Source organism: Meriones unguiculatus, chromosome X (genome assembly GCF_030254825.1).
Source record: "Meriones unguiculatus strain TT.TT164.6M chromosome X, Bangor_MerUng_6.1, whole genome shotgun sequence".
Lineage (NCBI taxonomy): Eukaryota > Metazoa > Chordata > Mammalia > Rodentia > Muridae > Meriones > Meriones unguiculatus.
Window position 1 is genome coordinate 119,574,046 of NC_083369.1, and position 14,163 is coordinate 119,588,208.

The 14,163-nt window shown below is 40.5% G+C and overlaps 1 protein-coding gene and 1 pseudogene across 1 annotated transcript; one reads left to right on the forward strand and one right to left on the reverse strand.

Annotated features, from left to right (window-relative positions):
• Nucleotides 1-736: 736 nt before the first annotated feature.
• Nucleotides 737-12,309, reverse strand: LOC110543106 (cancer/testis antigen 55-like). The gene is made up of 5 exons (XM_060375037.1): nt 12,219-12,309; nt 10,611-10,789; nt 4,893-5,034; nt 1,646-1,758; nt 737-928 (listed from the first exon to the last, which is right to left on the reverse strand). Exons 1-5 carry the CDS (start codon nt 12,307-12,309, stop codon nt 737-739), a joined length of 717 nt encoding a protein of 238 aa, XP_060231020.1.
• Nucleotides 2,014-2,838, forward strand: LOC110544340 (large ribosomal subunit protein P1-like; annotated as a pseudogene).
• Nucleotides 12,310-14,163: the final 1,854 nt, after the last annotated feature.

The following is a 14,163-nucleotide window of genomic DNA, read 5'->3' on the forward strand; positions in this document are numbered from 1 at the left end:
TCCTTCAGGTATTTTGGATTCCTGTGTAGATAGTCAGCTCCTGGCTCACAAAGGGGTCATGGAAGCTGATACACACCCCAGGCAGCAATGGTTTTTGTTTACAAAAAACAATACCAGCAAGTAAAGAGCTAATGGCATACACAAGAATGTCATTTATAGACTGAACAGCAAATTAATCACAGATAAACAGGACTGCTGTTTAGACAACACCTTTATTGAAGTTATTAATATGCAGTGTGCCTCAGGCACTGCCAAGAGGCTATTGGATTAACAAAAATCCTATAAGTATGAATTTGGTATTGTAACATGAGAGGATGGGTTCAACTAGGAAGATATTAAATTGATATACAAATTGAGTAGGTGATGGGAAATGGACTCAAGGCATCTGTGACTTTAAATTACACACATTTACATACTGGCCTCCCTCTGTGTATTGCTCAAGGGACAAACAAGGCTCCTAGCACACAACCCATTTCTGACCTTGGAGAAAAGGGAATTTAAGTTAATGTGAAGCATTGCTTCTTTGCTACAGACAAAAGGCAGTTTGAGGATATCTTTGAACAGACCAGGCACCTTCTTAAAAGTGAGTCCATTTTTCCAACAAAAACAGCAATGTATCTCTAAGAAAAACAATATTTAACATATATTTTGGCTTAGTAACTCAAACTATTATATTAAAGCAGCCCTTGACTACCCATAGAAGTAACACTGAAGAAGGAATACAAAGACTTGGTTCCTACAATGCTTGTACCGGGGTCATTGCAACTGCTCTCCAGAAATAGTTGGGCTGAATGCTCTGCACAGCAACAACATTGACAATATCATCTTGTTGAGGCACATATCCAGAAGGAAGCTTAAGAGAATCCAAGGTGAAAAAGATGGTGTCTTCTAACACCCCAGTTCTTCCATCTACTCTGGTAATACAGACCTGTGATGAAAAACTGCAGCAATGAGTAGAGAAAATCTTACTGCACTTCTTCTCCCTGGCTCTAACCAGAAGATTCCTCCACTCCACTGCAGAGTCCCGTCCTCCTTTATATATTAGCAACATCTAGGGCTGTGGAAACATACCCCTGCCCAGATCCAACCTCACACGGGGATTAGCACCAGGACTTTGCTGCTCTCAGCAAATTTTGTTCTAAATACTACCCAAAATGGCTGTTAACTTCTAGTTAAGGCCAGCTGCTTAGAAAGAAACAAGTGAGAAAGGAATGTGATGTTGAAAACATACTGAGCTTCCTTGATTGCATTAGAAGCACATTCCTTTTTCCTATGGTGCAAAATGAACACAAACCAACTTGTTTTCTGTTTTCATTACTCATATCATACCCACATATTCCTGAGGAGTTTAAATGACACTCCACTCATTTTTCTTAACGTTTCCAAGAAACTTGGTCATTTTTGCTTTTGTTGTTCTAAGGACATTCTAAAGCCTCCCAGATAACCTATATAAAGTTCAGTTTTCATCACATGTACTACATTGTTCTCATAATTTCCTTTCAGAATTACAGTGTTTTGAATAAGAAAACAAGCTTATTATGCATTTAAGTTTCCTAAGGCTTGTAGTATAATCTTGAGCAGCAAAAATTATCACTGAATTAAAGATAAGCAGAAACAAAGGACAAATGCAGCACACACAAACTACCTTATTTACATGACAGTGTTTCATGGGCTTCATCAAGATGGCTCTTCTGCTCTGTGTGTCTTCCTGCTCAGAAAACTCAATGTCTACCAGGTCACCATTAGAAGGTTCAAAATCTGTAACAGTCATGACAGAAAATCAAATTAGAAGAGCCTTTATCTGGGTGGAATATGACACTTTACCATTTACCGTGATATCATCCCTGATACAGTTTCTACTACACACAGAATACATTTTGAACATTCAAAACCCTAGGGATGGAGAGATGGCGCAGATTTTATTGCTGTTGCAAGGGACTCAGGTTCACTTCCCAGTACCCACAGCCACCTCTCGCTTATCTTTGCATTCCTCTGGTCTCTGCAGGCACCCGCATGCTCGTGGCATACACTCAGATAAATGCACACATGCACACAGGTAAAAACAGACAAAGTTTTGTAAATGGTGAGGGCTGGAGAGCAGGTTCTTCAGTTAAAGGTCCTTGCTGTTCTTGAACAGCATATGGGTTCAGTGTTCAGCAGCCACATGGAGGCTATAGCTCCGTGTACTTCCAGCTCTAGGGCCTCTGGAGGCAGCAGGTTTGCAAAAGTGCCATATATATACATGCAGGCAAAACTCTCTAACTCTCTCTTTCTCTCTCTCTCTCTCTCTCTCTCTCTCTCTCTCTCTCTCTCTCACACACACACACACACACACAAAAGAAAAAAAAACATATAAGAGCTTTTCCTCTGCTGCCGCCAAGGTGCTCTGTTCTTCCGAGGGAGCTAAGGCCCAGTTGGGGTGAGTCCTTCACTTCATCTGGCTACTAGCACCTCCTGCAATCCACAACATAGCCTCAGTCTCCAAGCTTGCCTGCATCTACTCCGCCTACAGTCAGGGAGGATAAGATCAATACCCTCATTAAAGCAGCCGGTGTCAACGTTGAACCATTCTGGCCTGGCTTGTTTGCAAAGGCCCTGGCCAATGTCAACATAGGGAGCCTCATCTACAATGTAGGGGCTGATGGGCCAGCTCCAGCAGCTGGAGCTGCACGGGCAGGAGGTCCTGCCCCAGCCACTACTGCTGCCCCAGCTGAAGAGAAGAAAGTGGAAGCGAAGAAGGAAGAATCTAAAGAGTCTGATGATGACATGGGCTTCAGTCTTTTTGACTAAACCTCTTGTTAATATGTCCAATAAAAAAGATGAACCTGTAAAAAAAAACTTTAAGACGATAACAGAAAAATATCTGGAAGTGAATGAGGCACTAAAATATCTGTCCAGTGAACAGGAAAAAAAAAAACCAACATATTCATTAGTCAGTATAGGGTAAATCATGATGATGTTTCTTCTTTTCCCTCTTTTAGTCTCTTATTAAAGAGATTATTGACGTTGTAGTTTAGTTAGCATGTACATGAACCTGGATTTGATTTCTAGCAACACACTGATAAGAAAAATAATAATGAAGAACTGTTTGCCATTTTCACTGAGTTTCAGAGTATCCTTTTAATGGCACTTATTCTGACAATTTTATATATAACTGGTTAGGACCTTTAAGACTGGCTTATAGTGCTAGCAAGCAGCAACACCTTTTTTAGCCACTGTCTTTCTTATCCCAGAAAAGCCTGCTACCATGACTAACTCTGTTTCACAGAGGTAAACCTCTGGAACTATACCTTTGGTCCTATCCTCTATTTATAGCTCAGGGACCTGACTCCATCATTTCTTCCTGTTCTCTTCAGTACCTTTAGTCTTATCCTTTGCACTACAAACATGTCCAAGTCCTTTCCTTCCTGTTGTTGCTGACTTCCTGTTGGCAGTGACAGGCTAAGAAGTTGTCTTTGGAACTTAGCGATCACAGGGACCCTTGCTATGAAAACTGAGAATTTCTGAGGAAAACATGTCATAAAGTCCCAGACACCACCAAACAGTCATCATTGGAGAGTTCCTGAGATAACAACCAATATCAAGGTCAAGTTTTTACATCCAAGAAAGTAAACTAGAAAGCAGCTTTGTGTTGCTGGGACAATGCTACTCTTTTTATCCAAGTAAAATGGCACCTGATTAAGCTATAGTTGGTACAACTTATTTTTACTGCCATTCATCTTTCAAAGTCCAGCCTGGTATTTAGAAAGCTGAGGCAAGGATATGGCATGAGTTTAACATTTTGAGACAAACCTAGGCACTATAGGAAGTCCCTGTCTCAAGGCACACATGCACACAGGGGCTGGGGGGGGGTTTAATAATAAAGATATCAAGTTTACATTTCATTAGGTATATATTTCATTAGATCTACATTACTTTATGCATCAAATTGTTATTTTTCTTTTTGTCTTGGTTCTCCAACTTGATCATTAATGGTACAGACACAAAGTGGCAGGGTATGAAGGTCAGCTTTCTCAAATTTTTTCTAGCATGATCGTGTTTACTTCTTTGTCCACTGTTTCTTGCATCAGTTCATTTTAATGGATTCACATGTTTGTCTCCCCCAATGATACAATGAGCTCTTTAGAAGCAACATGAACTCTTTATAAGCAAGATTTAATGAAGGCTTCTAAATTTTGTCCTCTGTCCCAATATCTAGAACTCTCTCTTAAACCAAATTAAGGACCAACAGTCTCTTTAAAAAAAACCACTTCATTGTTTTAAATATATATTTAATGTATAAATAAATTAATAAATTTTATTGCCATATTAATATATATTAAACCTATTTAAATATAGATATAAAACAATAAAAGATTATAACAGATAAATACAAATAGAATTCAACACTGAATGAGCATATACACGGAAATGCACAGGCCTATTTCCCTGCCTTATTTTAAAGATTTTGGAGTATTACAACATAGTACATTTTCATTCATGTAATGGTGTTAGAATAAAAATTTAATACCCATATAAATCAAAAGTTGCACAAGCATTAGTGTACCCAAACAAATGAAAATGTAACAGGTTACGGTGTGAGATGTTCGTGTCCCTTGTTTAACACTGTCTTCAAACCCCAATGGGCCACTTCAAATAGTGAAATGCTGCTGGAAAGAGCCAAGTAGAGGCTTAAGATTGTGGCTCAGTGATGGAGTCCTTGCCTAACAAGCACAGGGCCTGAGACTAATCCATCTAAAGATCCAAGTATCTTGCAGTAGTAACTGAAACACAAAAATCCTCTCATCAAATAAGCATGTTCCAAATTTGACCCCGAAGATGATGCCCAAGCCCTACTGATAATATTTCAAATGGGTGAAACCTAATTTTAAATTTAAAAATGTGAGTTGTACCTTTACAAACAATGTCTAGAGAGAAGGACAAATTGTGATCAGTGCAGTCAGAATCACCCATTACAGAGGTAAGACAACCAAGCAAAACTGTCTTGTGAGATTCTGATGGTTCATCACCATGGTCATCACAGAAAGCATCCACCTATGAAGCAAACAAAATAAATAAATGAAAATGTCATTGCAAACAAACCAAAGTAAAAAAAATCTGAAATTGACCCTAAAATCAATGTTCAAATAATAGTTCAAATAATGATCATAGACAAGTGACATAAATTGGCATGTGCTGTGAAATAATGCTTAAGCTCCTTATCGCTCTTACTATAGTTTTAGAGCAGGTTAAGAGAACTGAGAAGAAAATACAGAGTTGCCACACACTCCCCCTAGGACACCTTTAGCTTCTCCTATCTAGGATCTTGAATTGGTATGTGACATTGATTACAATTAATAAGCCAACATCAATACTCTTTATAAACTCCATAGTTTATATAAGGGCTCAGGCAATGTGCTATACAATGATAAATTTTAAAAATTTGTTCTCGGAGCATTATTTGCATGTCTTCCAGACTTAACACAGTTAGTGTTATATGCAAAATTTAAGATATAAAGCTTCTACTTATCAGTAATTAAAAATAAAAGGAGAATAAAAGAGAAAAATAGCTAATTCAGAGCTGGGCAGTATTGGAACTGGTGGTGGCCTTTAGTCCCCGGACTCGGGGAGGCAGGGGCAGGCAGATCTTTGTGATTTTGAGGCCAGCCTGGTCTACAGGACAGCCAAGGCTACACAGAGAAAACCAAAACCAAAAACCAAATCAAAACAAAACAAAAAAGTAAGCAAACCAAGATGGGTGATAGTGGCACATGACTTTAATCCCAGAACTTGGGAAGCAGACAGATCTCTGTGTTTTGAGGGCAGTCTGGTCTGCAGAGCAAGGCCCAGAACAGCAAGGCTATACAGAGAAACTCTGTCTTGAAAAACCAAAGGGGGGGGAGCTAATTCAAAGTAACTCACGGTGCATGGTAAAAGATTTGAAAAATGATTTCTGGAGTTAAGAAAGAAAGAAAGAGAGAGAGAGAGAGAGAGAGAGAGAGAGAGAGAGAGAGAGAGAGAAAGAAGGAAGGAAGGAAGGAAGGAAGGAAGGAAGAAAGAAAGAAAGAAAGAAAGAAAGAAAGAAAGAAAGAAAGAAAGAAAAGAAAGAAAATTTAGATGAAGGAAGAATGCTTTAAGAATACAGAAGAGGTTTTCAGGAAGGGATTTTGACCTGGGCTGTGAAAGAAGAGGTTGTTATCTGGTAAGTTAAGCTGGGATAAATGTTTGTCTATATGTGTGTTTGTATATCTACATGTGCTCATGTATGACAGTTATGGATCCAGAAAGGGGATCATAAGACAGAAGGATGAGATCTTAGCGCAAAGGCAAAAGACAGGATAATAGAACACATATGACATAAAAACAGAAAAGGGTATTATTGGAGGGGCAGAAGATAAGGGTCATTCGGGGGCACTAGTACTGCAGTGGGAAACAAGTTGGAGCAAAGTATAATGATATGTAAGCATGAAAATGGCATAATGCAACCATTATTTTGTATTCTACCTTTAAAACTAATTTTAAAAATCTTCTTAGAGTTTGTGCATGAGTGTTTAGGCTGCATGACTGTATGAGCATCATTGTTCCTAAAATTTCTTCCCATGGAGACAGGTGACCAACAACTACCCCTTCTCCTAAGGTCCCGAAGTTCACTCTTGGGAAGCAATGAGTTATTAGTTTCCTTACAGAGTACAGGTGAGAGATAATTAGGGGAGTGTGGGCACTCCATTCCCAGCCAACCGTACCTAGAAAGATTTACCCAGCAGGGATGAGGGTTTCTTGTAGCTGCACAGATGAAACCACCCATCCTCTAAATCAGTCTTGCCTGGCCAGCTGATAGAGAGCAGTTGGATATTTAGGTGGGAGTCAGGGTGGTGAGCAAGAAACAAGCCCAAGTGGGATGATATTTTGAAAGGAGGCACAGATGAATGCACCAAATAGAAGTTGCTTGGCCTGATATATGTGTGCCTGGTACCTTCAGAGACCAAAGCAGAGACCAGAAGAGGGTGTCAGTTTCGCAGGAACTGAAATTTCAGATGGTTGTGAGCAAATATGTGGACACTGGGAATTAAACCTGGGTCTTCTGCAAGAGCAACAAGTGTTCTTAACTGCTGAGCCATCTCTCCAGTCCCCAAACTAATTAGAAAGAAAGAATAATAATAATATCAGAAAAATGGATAAAAGAAGAACTTGGGTTTGGAGTTGGGGGAGAAAGTAAGGGAGACAGCAATGAAACATAAAAGAAGGGTATATAAATGCTAAGATTCCAGACCAGAGCATCCGGGGAGACAAAAGAAAATAAATGGAAAGGCCATATAACACCTTAAATATGTCAGTCTCATCTGATCATGGAAGGTAAGTAGGGTCATGCCTAGTTCACCCTGGGATGGAAGAAAATAACCAAGGTCTGTAGGCTCTAAAAATCACAGTTAAGTTAGAATTTATCTAAAGTTTTTTTTAAAGTATCAAATATTTTCATTTCTTAGAATTATAATCATTTTTATCTTATGCTTTGCTTTTCTCATTACAAAAATAACACAGTTCCATATATAAAATGTAGAAATGACATGGGAAAACAAGAAAAATACCCATCATTCAGAAATCTAGTCCCTATACAATAATCATTGGCCATGTTCTCATGAAGTGCTCTTACCCTGACTCCATTTTGTGTCTGCTCAAGCAATTTTTCATCCCTCATTCCCTGAACAGTCACATATACCTTGGCAACACATTAGAGCCAAACTACCTATTGAATGCCTAACCAAAACGAATACAATGAGGATCCCCTGACCTATTCCCGACAGTGATGTCATTGTGACTCTGTACCCCTGAGCTCTGTCACCAAGAGTTTGGTGTTTCAAGTACCTATTCTCCACTGTCAGCTAATAGAGCATTCCCATTTGACTTCATATGGGTTTTGGTCTGTGTCTTCCCTCGACTTGTTCCACATGATTTATCTATGGAGTCTTTTAAAGGAAAATGTAACATTACACATGTATAATAAATACATAACCAAATGAGAACAAACAAGTCAGTTTACTTTAACCTTTTAAAGGATAATGCCGCATCCCACGAAAAGAAAGTGCCGTAAATTCAGGGCTCCATTCCATACAGTTTGGTATAGAATTTATAAATCTAATATGCTACCTAGTTGCCTAATATACATGGAGGATCAGCTATCAGGCAGAATTGCATGCTCAAAAGTTTCCAGTGAGAGCTCCCACAGCTTCTGGCCCATGGTAGCAGCACGTGGTAGCCCTGGGCATCATTGTTCCCTACCCTAGCTTAAGTCCTACTCTCCCATCTGCTGTGGCTCTTGAAGCCTGCAGAGCCCCTGTGTGCCCTGGTAGGGACTGACTGAAGGGAAGAAGTAAGAGAAGCAGTCCTGTTAGGAGGCCACCAAGGAGGCCATGTGAGGCTGTCACAGTGAGCCATGGTCAGCAGTGTGGAATCACAAGGAAGCCTGTGTGACCTTTGTTAGCTTATAAACTTTGGCTGCCTTGCTCTTCTTACCAGGTCCTCTGAAGCAGGAATACCAGACCCAACTGTTGCCCTACTCCTTACTCATTCCTCCCCCTCTAACCCCCAGCCTCAGGCTTCACCCAGAGCTGAAGCTGCTGTCTCCTTCCTGGGGCAACAGTTTGTGCTGCAGACTGGTCAGAATGCACCCGGCTGGACTTGTCCTGCCTCTTGAAGATTTCCCTGGGGCATGAAATAAGCTGAAAAACAACTGAGGCGACTTGCACGAACTTGTACCTGAACTGACTTGTCCTTTGGGACATTCCCCCACCTCACTGCTTTATTCTATGATTTAGAGGGTCTGAGCAGTTCATCACCCCAATGCTGTTTATTTTTCAATTTTTGTAAATACTCCTTTTGTTTCCTAATTTATATGCATTTTATTTATTTATTCTTCTTTTATACAATACATACCAACTGAAGCCTCCTTCCACTCTTCCCAGTCTCCCTTGCCTCTGCCCCTTTGTACCTAGTCTTATTGTAAATAACTATTGTTTGTTTGGTTGTTTGTTTGAGACAGGCTTCTCTGTCTAGCCCTGGCTGTCTGGGGAAAACACACACACACACACACACACACACACACACACACGCTCTATTCCTAGGAAAAGGCAAGTAAGGGTGACTGAATTCATGTTGAAATGTGACTGCCTGGAAGGAGAAAGTATTGGGTAAAATTTGTATGTGTTGGCGGAGCAGTGGCTAGGAGATATTTATGACTGTTCTTGTAGAAGTCAGAGGCCCACACTGTGAGCTTCTTCAATTGTTCTCTATCTTATTTTTTGAGAGAGGCTCTCTCACCAAACCAGAATGCCATGACTGGCTAGACTGGCTGGCCAGCAAGCCCCAGGAACTCTCCTGTGTCTGCTATTCCAGAACTGGGATGAAAGGTCATGCTGCTGCTTTCAAGTGGGCGCTGGCCCCTAGTCTGCATGCTTTTGAAGTACAGCAAGCAACATCAGAGAGTAAGTCACTCCCCTGGTGCTCCTCTCGCTCTCATGAAAGTTGATGGTGCTTTAGGAGGGTTTTAAAGAATCCATGGCTTTTTCATCCTCCAGATGTAGGTACAGGCATAACATGTTGCAAATTTGTGCTGTTCCTGACTTAAGGGGTTTATTAATTAAGTTTGGTTTGGCTGGGATAAATGCATCTTCAGCTGTCATTACTAATGTAGTGGTTATTTATTCATTTCAGTTTTATCCATAAAGGAAGTACCAGGCTCCCATCTCTTTACCACTACTGAGTAGTTATGTGGATGATTCATTGTGCCCTCTGACCTCTCAGTGCTGTCTTCAAACTAACAGATGCCCAGACTGTATGAGGAAGCCTGGCTAGGTTTTCACTTTGTATGTGTGTGTGTGGTTTTTTTCAAAACTGGGTTTCTCTGTCTAGCCCAGGCTGTCCTGAAACCAGCTCTGTAGACCAGGATGGCCTTCAACTCACAGAGATCTGTCTACCTCTGTTTCCCACGTGGTGGGATTAAAAGCCTGGCTGGCTTTTCACTTCTTAGATGGCTAAAAATTTCAAATTTGACAATACTTCCACTCTTGGCAATCCTGTCAAATAGGGAGTCTCACATCCTGCTGCTGATGGTGTCGATTATAGTGTCACTATTTACATCAGTAATTACAGTTATAATAACAAATTAGTTTGCATATACAGATTAAAATGATAGTATCTGAACTGGGCTAGATGCAGTTAAAATGATAGTATCTGAACTGGGCTAGATGCAGATTCTGTAAATCTAAACAGCTTTTAAATTGAGGAAATCCATGGTAAGTAAATTATACTTCAATAAAGCTATTTTAAAAAATGAGTAACATATATATCTGTTTACATAGTAATTAACAACACAGATCCATTATTTGCCTAATAAAAGGTAGTTACAGGATAATATGAGCTCTAATAATTACTGTTAAAGACTGATGAAGGGATACAATGCAATTTCTACTTTTCTAAATAGATAATACCACATAGTAGAGCATATGTCCCATATCGTCCCCTAAGTTAAACTTCAGTTTCTATCTATTGCAACATGTCTGTTCAACACAGGCAAATAGAAGCCAAGGTGAAAGAACCCGGAAATAAAGAGAGTTCCCAAAATATACAACTCTTACTGTAGTTGTGTTCAATCTACGAGTTGTTTGATCTTCTTCCACAACTGCAGGAACTTTTTGTTCAATTTTCAGAGTTTCCTTGCCAGTGGAGACATCAGCACTGAAGAGGCTGTGCTCATTAATACAGCCATAGTCACAATAGGACCCAACTCCCTGCAGGTTTTCTAATGTGGTATCATCTAAGAAATAAATAAAAAAAATTACACAGATTATTCTCAAGTGCAAACACACACTACAAATAAGCCCTACCAGGGAAAACTGTGGTAAACAATCACCAAAGTCTAGAAATGGAGTGATTTTTATTTGACATAGGAATTAAGCTAGTAAGCAACGATTCATCCAGATCTATTTATTTATTTATTTGTTTGTTTATTATGGGGATGGTTTTTGTTTTTGTTTTTTTGAGACAGGGGTTTTCTGTGTAGCTTTGACTGTCCTGGATTCCCTTTGTAGAACAGGCTGGCCTTGAATACACAGATATCCATCCCACTGTCTCTGCCTCCCAAAAGCTGGGATTAAAAGTATGAGCCACTATGTCCGGCTCTCTAAATTTTTTAAAAGTTCCAAACAGCTACCTCCCCTCTGCCACCTCCACCCTTTCTCTCATTTCCTATCTCTGCCTTCTTTGTTTAAGCAATATTCTATTAGTTCTTTAGAATCTTCATACAAGCCAGGGGTTGTGGCACAAATTGGGTGTGGTGGCGCATGCCTGTAATCCCAGTAGTCAGGGAGCCACAATCAGGCAGATCTCAAAGAGAACCAATATTAATAATAAAAAGATTTTCATACAATATATTTTGATCAGACCTATCCCACTCGTTTAGTTCCTCCCAGATCAATCCCACCTCCCTGGACACGCAACTTAGTGGTATCTCTTAGTGGTTTTTCTATCTAGGCCGTAGAGTTCAGTTTCTGCTGTCTAATAAATACGTTTGGGTCTACTGCCTGCCTTAGAGGGTGGTCGACTTACAAGAGGTCACATCCTAGAGAAAACTGGTTCTCCCTGTTGTAGTTGCCATCAATTGCCAATAGCGCCTCACCCCTCACACACCCTGCTTTGCCCTTTACCATACTTTGTTCTTTTTATTTTAAAAAAATTTAAAAGAAAAATTGTGTGTGGGTGCATGTACGTGCATGTGCCTGAGTGTAACTATGTACGTCCACCATGTACCCTCTGAGAGCAGACTAGTTCTGAGCCTCAAGAACTAGAGTTATAGGCAGCTGTGTGTAGCAGTGTGTGGGCTGGGAACCAAACCTGGGTGATCTAAAAACAGTAAGTGCTCTTAACTGCTGAGTCGTCCCTGTAGTCCCCATTATTTTGCCTCTGAGGAAAATTTTGCACGCTTGAGCACGAAGTGGTACCAGGCGTCATTATTTTCTCTTTGACTTCGGTCATTTCTTTAGGAAGGAAAGTTCTAGAGTGAATCCATGCAAGACTATCCAGCTGGCAGCGTAGGGGGGCACTCGGCAAGGAACTGTGAGGATGCCGTATTGCAATAAGATGGTGCTACTCTGGCCAGGTAGATTTCTAAGTTTCTGGGACTCCAGACCCGAGATGGAACACACCTCTAAGAGAAGGTCTCTTTGGAGAAAGCATTAGTACAGTACCTCCCAAGAGCCTCTGCTGCTGTTCTCTCTGTTCCTTTGGCTCCGCCTTCCTCTGAAAGAAGCCACGAAGTCTCAAAATTAGCCGATGCATAGTTAGTTGTCTGAGCACGCTTGGGCACCAAGTGGTACTAGGAGTAAGGCTTCCTTCTATCTGGTTCTCTGTGTCCCAGGAGAACCCTAATCGCAGCAACTCTGCTCCCACTGGGGCAAGACTGCCACCTGTGGAGCTGAGCGGCAGTGCACCTGCTCAGCCAGCCAATAGGAGTGTAGTTTACTCCAAAATGCCATTGAGCACTCAGGGAGGCAGAGGCAGGCAGATCTCTGTGAGTTCCAGGACAACCTGGTCTACAAATTTAGTCCAGGACAATCAAGGCTACGCAGAGAAACCCTGTCTCAAAAAAACAAAACCAACAACAACAACAACAAAAACCCAAAAAACAAACAAACAAACAAACAAAAAGACATTGACTTATGAAAAGTCGAAAGGCCAAACTTTATATCTTGTCTAATCACAGCAGTGAAATCTAGTCCTCAGCCTGAAATAGTCTCCTCCTGTATACGTGTATGTTTGGGTTTTTTGTTTGTTTGTTTTCTTGCGTTGTTTTGTTTTGTTTTCATTGTTTGGTTGGAGTCTTGTTATTGTTGTTTTGGTTTTTGTTTTGCTGTGTTTTCGAGACAGGATTTCATTCCAACCTAGGCTGACTCAAACTCTCAGCAATCTTCCTGTCTCAGCCTCCTGAGTTCTATGGATTACAGGCATGAGGAAAAACATCCGATTGGGCCATTTCTACTACAGAAAAACACAGGAAACAATGCTGTTTGTTTACAGCAACAAATTGTGGCTTTAAAGTGTTAAAATAAGCCCTAGTTTGCTGACTAGAACTCCAGTAGCACTGGAAACAAAAGCATGAATGAGGAAATAGAATTACACTGGGAATGCATTTCAGGAGAGGAATGGATAAACAAAATTTGGGATGTGCTTCTCGGCACCAACACCCCCCCCTTTGTAGACCAAGCTGGCCTCAAAGTCAGAGATCTCTGCCTGCCTCTGTCTCCCTGAATGTTCAGATTACAAAAGTGAACCGCTGTGTCTGGCTTTAAAATGATTTCTTAAAATAAAATACTATGCCCCAAATAATTACTCATTGCAAATTTCTTTAGAAAGTGCCAGGCATGGTGACACATGCCTTTGATCCCAGCACTTGGGAGGCGAGACTGGCAGATATTAATAAGTTCAAAGCTAGCCTGGTCTACAGAGTGAGTTCCAGAACAGCCAGGGCTACACACAAAGAAACCCTCAATAGAAAAACCAAAAACAAACAAATAAGTAAATAAAAAAAAAAAAACAAAAAAAACAAAAATAGGGGCCAAGGGTTAGTTAGCTCAGTGGCAAACCACTTGCCTAGTGTGTGTTCAGTCCTCAACTCCAGAAGAAAAAGAAAATGCAGACCAAGTGAATGTCTCAAAAATATAGAATGTTCTTGTTTTGTTTTGTTTTTTGGTTTTTTTTTTTTTTGTTTTTTTTTTGTGTGTGTGTGTGTGTGTGTGTGTGTGAATTGAACGCTCTTTGTAAACCAGGCTGGCTTCGAATTCACAGTGATCCACATGCCTCTGCCTCCCTGAGTGCTGGTATTAAAATTCTGAGCCACCACACCTGAATCAAAATGCTCTTAAAACCTTTCATAGTCAACAACCCTCTGAAGCCAATCAGTGGTGCACAGTCCTTTAATCCCAGCACTCAGGAGGCAGTGACATCCCTGTGAATTCAAGGCAGGCTGATCACAGCATGAGTTCCAAGACAGCCAGAACTGTCACACAGAGAAATTCTGTCTGGATAAATCGAAGAAGAAAGAGAAGGAGGAGGAGGAGAAGAAGAAGGAGAAGAACAAAAGGAAGAAGAGGCAGAAAAGAAGAAGAAAAAGAAAAGAAAAAAGGAAGAGGAGAA